Source organism: Microchirus variegatus, assembly GCF_963457635.1.
Source record: "Microchirus variegatus genome assembly, chromosome: 15".
NCBI lineage: Eukaryota > Metazoa > Chordata > Actinopteri > Pleuronectiformes > Soleidae > Microchirus > Microchirus variegatus.
The window spans coordinates 272400-279328 of record NC_139816.1 but is presented as its reverse complement, the minus strand read 5'-3'; the positions used below and the strand labels follow the sequence as shown (position 1 = coordinate 279328).

The following is a 6929-nucleotide window of genomic DNA, read 5'->3' as shown; positions in this document are numbered from 1 at the left end:
TCTGTCTGTAAAGCTCAGTCTGAGTGATTTCAGCCTCCATCACTAAGTTCAAATGTTATATTATGATTTCAAAGTTTGAAAGCATTTGATCAGATTGACTTAAGTCACACTAACTTATACCAAATAACCTAAAACTAGCTTCAACATCCCTGTGAGATGCATTCTTGAGCTGAGTGAACAATTTACTAACTTCAATTTCCAATCAGAAAAAGCCTGTGTAACAGCAAGAGAAGTGGAAAACTTTAAGTAGATTTTCTCGATTTTCTGGAATTGTAACTAGGTGGCGCCATCACATCACAAACAGACCTGGTGAAACCTTAAACTAATTTTCGATGCTTCAGACCCGGTAAAGAGATTCAAGCTAGCAATGTAATTGTGTGATTGTGGTCATGATGCGATGATGAAGATACTTTTAGCTCATTTCCTGTATCATTGCTGTAGGAGCGAAGCCGTGCTTCTTGAAGAAGGAAAAGGCTGAAGAAGAAAAGCAGAAGATGATGGGATCGATACAAGTGTTGAAGGTGGAGAGAAGCAAGGCGTACGGTCTCCATGTCGGACTCTCGTGCTCAAAGAAACCCACAACATGTGAGCTGTTGTATGGAATCACACACACAAGAAACACAGCCAGAGTTCCCAGGGCCATGCCGATGGACTTCCTCTTCTGGTTCTGAGAGAACCTGGGCCGTCTGTAGAGGATCCAGATGCAGTGCAAGTAGCAGTAGATACAAACTATGAGAGGAACGAGGCAGAACACGATGAACATTTCCAAACGCATTGGGAGGAGAACCTCGAGCTGCTTCTCTGAGAATTCCTTATAGCAGATGCTGTCATTAGCACGGGCCGTGTTGTTAGCTAAGTCTGGATGCTTCTGGATGATGAAGACGATGGTGCAATGAGCTCCTGCAATGATCCAACAAACAGCACCGATCACGACTGCGTACAAAGGTCTTTGCAGCTGAAGATAGTTGATGGGGAAAGCTACTCCAATGTAGCGGATCACGCTAACTGCCATCAGCAACAAGGAGCTGGTGTGGATGGTCCAGAAGAAGATAAAAGCAGTGATGGAGCACAGGACGGAGGGAAGATTCCACCGCCAGTCTGACGCCGCCTCATGCATCTTCAGAGAAAGGAAGATCAAGAAGAGCAGGTCGGACACGGTCAGGTTGAGGAGCAGGATGTCCACGGGACGTGGTTTGGACCGGATCTTCACACTGAAGGCGTAGAGAGCGAGGACGTTGGACGGGAAGCCAATCAGGAAGGAGATGATGTCAACTGAGAGGATGATGTCACTGTTCAACTCTGTGTCCATCGTTGACCTGAGACAAGAAAGAAGACATGAAAAGACAGGCGTCCAATCATCTGTCCATCCATCCAACCATCTGTCCATCCATTCAACATCTGTCCATCCATCCAACCATCTGTCCATCCATTCAACATCTGTCCATCCATCCAACCATCTGTCCATCCATCCAACCATCTGTCCATCCATTCAACATCTGTCCATCCATCCAACCATCTGTCAATCCATTCAACATCTGTCCATCCATCCAATCATCTGTCCCTCCAACAACCATCTGTCCATCCATTCAACCATCTGTCCATCCATCCAAACATCTGTCCATCCATTCAACCATCTGTCCATCCAACAACCATCTGTCCATCCATCCAACCATCTGTCCATCCATTCAACCATCTGTCCATCCAACATCCATCTGTCCATCCATCCAACCTGAGACAAAACAAGTCAACAAACCCATGTAGAGACAGACGTCCAACCGTCCGTCCACAGTAAATAGTCTGTATTTAGCTGTTGTCGTCTTGAGCTTAAACTTGAGTTGAAGACATGAACTTACTTCAGTTTGGTGGACGTGGTTTGTCTCCGTTGTCCTCAAAGCTCCTTTGGTCAAAGACGGCTGATTTCAAATGAGGCAAAATCATAAAGTTTTAAGAGGAAACAGCAGTCACAGTCAAATCTGCGGTTAAAAATACCTTCAGATGCAAATCAGCAGCACATTCTGGTTCAGTGTCAGTGAAAAATGTCCATCACTGAGCAGGAACATTAGATGATTTGCTGTTGTCACTGTTCAAACATTTAAAGGCTGATGATTATTCCTTTATTTTGGGTTTGACATGAAAGTTGAAAATAAGACAAGAGGAAAAATCTTTCACGTTTTCATTTGCAGGTTTTAACATCCAGACGTGTTCAACAACGACAAGTTTGAGGCTCGTTTGTGACGGAAAACACCAGCAGATACAGACTTGATTAAGATTTAGATGAAGAAGTGATTCATATTTTTTTGTCACGTTGGTTCTTTCATGACTTTGTTTTGTATCCTTCATATAAGAGCCAATCCCATACAGGGCAGACGGAGGAGTTCAGGTCCTGAACAGGTTAGTCCATTACAGAGCCAACACCCAGGGTTAGACCTGCATTTACTCTCACATTCACACCTACAATCAAGAATGTCCAATTAACTCTGCATGTGTTTAGACTGTCAGAGAAAACCCACAAACACGTGGAGAGAACACGCAAAACTACCTCAGTGTACACTGAAGTACACCATGTAGTGCTTAGTGTGTAACTGTGTGTTAGTGTGTGTGTGTGTGTGTGGGAATGTTTTCCATCTCTTGGATGAACACATTCTTACACATTGTGTTTCTTATGGTCAGTTCTGAGCGGAGACGGCAGAGGTGTAACTAAGTTAAATAAAGTTATTAGCTTAGTGTGTAGGTATGAGGGTTAGGGTTAATCTGGTGTCCATGCAGACAGGCATGTTTTCACTGTGTTTCAGCCTGGTTCTCAGCACAATCATGGACTGTGTCAGTTCCTCAGATAAGACCTCAAAGACCTCAGCTGCAGTATGTAATAACACGTATGTAATAACACGCATGTAATAACGCGTATGTAATAACACGTATGTAAACCCCTGAATCTTCTTCAGACAGTGGGTGGAGTCAGACTCAGAAGAGGAGGTTTTCGTTACCTCCCCAGTCCTGAGAACTGGTGTTTGTCAGACTTCACAGACACAGATCTACAGTATAATAATAATAATAAAAATAATAATTCACTGACTGCTGCTATGAGAGATAATGTGAGTTCTGGTCTTCAGTGTTGAAATTAAAGGCAATAATAAATGTTGCTGCTGGATGTTAATGGCTGTTGCAGATCAGTTGCGTGTGGATTTAATTTGTATGAGAAAGGATTGGCAGTTCAGGATGTGTGTGTTTTTTCCCCCTGCTATTTGATTGCACTGCTTCTGTTCCTCTGCTTTCAACACATGAGATGAGTTAGCTTCACCTAAACCCCCCACAAGTGTCTTGAGCTCAGTCGTGCTGCCCTTCTAAAGCTAATAACACTATAAACCTAATCTATCCTTAATGCAATCACATCTATTCAAATCTAATCCTATCCCATGGTCCTAATTGGATCTGGTGGATCATGTTGCACCCTCTGGCTGCCTTGTTGTCATGGTGATGGGTGGGAGATGCCTCCACTGCTGCTGGGGCCGAGGGAGAAGACACATTGTCCAACAAGAGCTATTTAATTTGCCTGCAGATGCTAATTGAAGGACACAGCAGGGTCTGCTCATTATAAGAGAGAGCTAACGTGAACACAGCGCAAATACAACAAAACTTCTTGGGCAATTGTTTTTACCCCACTGACGCCTCTGTCTCCACAACAACACATTATCCTCTGGTTTTTGTCTGTAAACGATCAACAGAACATCATCAGCATTCATTCTGACACAAACACGACTCCCACAGGTGCTCATCTGCTTTTCCCTTGTCCTGCATGTACTTCATTTCAGGGTCATTGTTGTACAATCATACGTGTAATGCTGTTTCATGCGTAAGAGCAAAATAACTCGACTTTGTACCATTTTCAGAAGAGAATCATTGCTGTTATTTCAAACATGCAGACACACAAGGTTCCGAGGTGTGTGGCAACGGCCCAAAGGTTCATGAAAACAAGTTTAAAGCATAAATTAAGCACATGAATTAGCCAGAGAGCAGCCATCCAGCACCAGCCTGAAGTCTGCTGCCATCACTGCTGTTACGCAGGACGAGTGCGCCACCATGACACAACATTGGTGCATCACAGATCACAAATGCACATTTATGGAATGATAATGTTCTCTGTGTAAATAAGCTAATGCAGTCAACTCATCTTTAAGGTTTGCCTGTTCCTCCACAGTGTATGAAAACTTCACATATCTTTATTATTATGTGTGCGGCTCAGGGACGACGAGGAGAATCCCTTTAAATGTATGTATTACACCAATGTTTGGTTGTCTCTTGACTCTTGACAGAATGTTTATTATCATGGAACAGTGCCGTAAAGTCGTGATCTTTAACACGCGATGTTTCAATGTCCAGCAAGTTTATGTCGGAAATTCCTGACATTTCATCGTACACTTCATTACTCCTGTTGTTAGCAGTTAGCAGTTAGCACATACTGAAGGTGTTTGAAATGAAAGTATGTGATTGATGATGGTCACTTCTAAAAGTGATTAGCTGATTTAATGAGTGTTGGTGCTCTGTAGCATATACATGTAATGGACTGTTTGACTTCATTGTTACAGCATCACATTATGAGTTTATCTTAAATGAAATGAGGGAACTGGGTCGTTCTCAGGAGTTTGATCTTTTCCTCCTGATGTGTTCAGTGTTCAGTGCAACAGGCAAATATCTGCACATCTGTGAGACGTTCATTACTCTGACTGATGATATTTGTGTTAATGTGCAGATGAACACATGTACCTAATAAAGTGGCAGGTGATTGTAGTTGTGTCCATTAAAACGACGTGTGTGTGTGTGTGTGTGTGTGTTCTCTGTATTGAAAGCACATGCACAAACCTTCCCCTCGTCTCTCCTTGTTTTGCCTTCACTGTGTTTTTGTTGGATTCAGACACAAAGGAATAAATCAGCTTTTCCTCCCCACTGTGCTGTGTTTTAAACATCCTCGCTGCCCACGCTGTGTTTTGCATTACTGCAGCAGCTTGGCGACATGCACAGTGTTGTACAGTATGCATACATTTACTAACATCTTGCTATGGTAATGAGTTGTGCAGATACTTTTCCTCATTGTATGAATCTCATGCATGGTTATATTTTATTTAATTTCAGCGTTGCTGATCGTACACTGCACACACTAATGATGCTATGATTCATTCATACTTATCATTCATTATATGCTGTATTCTATTATTACTGACCTGTGACTGAGTTTTCCCCACTGGAGTCTTTTAAAATTAATCTCATTGACACACAAACACCTGCAGCACTGAAGCAGCAGCAGCAGAAGATTTGCATTGATTAATACACATTTATTTGATCAGAAACAAAAGGCTTGGTTGTTGATAGTCATGGTATCAGTTTCACTACTATCTTAAAAAACACTGGAGAAATGGTTATGATGCAGGTGAATATTATCACCTCATCCTTTCCCTTCCAAGTGTGTTGGAGAACAGATGTAAGTTTGTCTAATGTGAGCTATTGTAATGCAATATATGCAAAATAATGTGAGAGAGTGATTAAATAAACGTACTGAGCACAAAGTCCTTGAATAAAAACATCACTTCCCACTCTTTCCTGACAAGTGCAGTAACTACACAAACACATGAAGTGCAGGAACAGGAGAAGACAGCAGTTGTTTCCCAGCAGGTCTTAGCTGGTGCTTCAGCATCACATCCGTCATCATGTCTTCACAGCAGATCTGAGACAAAGGTGTCCCAGCTGATCAGGACGAACAGAAACCCCCCTCTGAGCGGGACATGGTAGATCCGACCTCATAGTGAGACATTAGCCCCACCACAGCGAGATGAGGCCCCGTGGGTGAGTGGCAGCAGGGGGCGCCGCAGACTCTCCCAGCGCTCGCTCGCTAATTAAATAAGTGATTCATTTGGGATTCGCAGCAGAGAAATGAGGAAGAGCAGAGTCATACGAGAGAAATGAACCAGGTTTCCTGTAGAATGTAGTGAGTAAGAGAAAGATGTCGTTCCTCCTCTCTAACATTTACACTAACACTCCATCAGTAACAGTCGTTATGTTTCATGCACATTTTCACGTTGACTTATTTTCCAAAATCTCAAATTTGAGATTTTGATGCACAAATGAAACATGTGATCATGTTAACTGACTAACTCCGTCTCTGAGTCACCACAGCACATCACTTACACATGCATTTTAGATTTGACTGAGATTTTTACACCTCCTAACGTAACCGTGCCATTTATCCACGTTTCAAAGCAGCACGAGTCGATGGCTGGGGTCGAATTAGAGTGTGGAGATTAACCCAATCAATGTGAAGTAATGGGGGTTTGGTGTCCTGCCCTGAGGAACTCCAGCACTTCACCTGTCTGAACAACCTGATGGTCAGCACCAAAGTTCCCCTCCACAGACCCATGAGCTGCTCGAGAATGTTTTAAGTTGAATTCATTACCTGCAGAATTGGCCTGTGAGTCATTTAGTCCTTGACTGTAGTTCTTTACTCACCTTCACTCAGCGGCTTCTCTCTCTCTCTCTCTCTCTCTCTCTCTGTGTGTGTCAGTGTCGCTCACCCTTAGAGAGTGGCTAGTGTTAGCCATAGAAGGAGGATTTGACCTCAATTATACAAGCTAGTGCGTAAACACACACAATCTGAGAAAAATTGGACTGAATAATGTAGACTCTAATATGTTTACTCAACTCAGATGATTGCTTCAATAAAATATGAAGAGTACAGTGTTCCATCATGGCTCAGCTTCTTCCTCTGGACAAATACATTAGAGGCAGGAAACGATGGAAGCTCTGGTGTCACCTCAAACCAAACAGACGGAGGAAACTGTGGTGACTCCACTTATATCTCTTTGAAAGAGGTTTCACCCTCTGATGGTAAAGGTTCACCATACGGGTTTCACTTGTGTGGCTTCTATTGTTAACTTTACTAA

General features: G+C 42.8%; 1 protein-coding gene across 1 annotated transcript; it reads right to left on the bottom strand.

Moving 5' to 3' along the window:
• Window positions 1-412: 412 nt before the first annotated feature.
• LOC310937218 (free fatty acid receptor 3-like) lies at window positions 413-1309 on the bottom strand (the record flags this gene model as incomplete). Its single annotated transcript, XM_083901447.1, has 1 exon — window positions 413-1309. One exon carries the CDS (start codon window positions 1307-1309, stop codon window positions 413-415), a length of 897 nt encoding a protein of 298 aa, XP_083757573.1.
• Between the last annotated feature and the right edge of the window lie 5620 nt (window positions 1310-6929).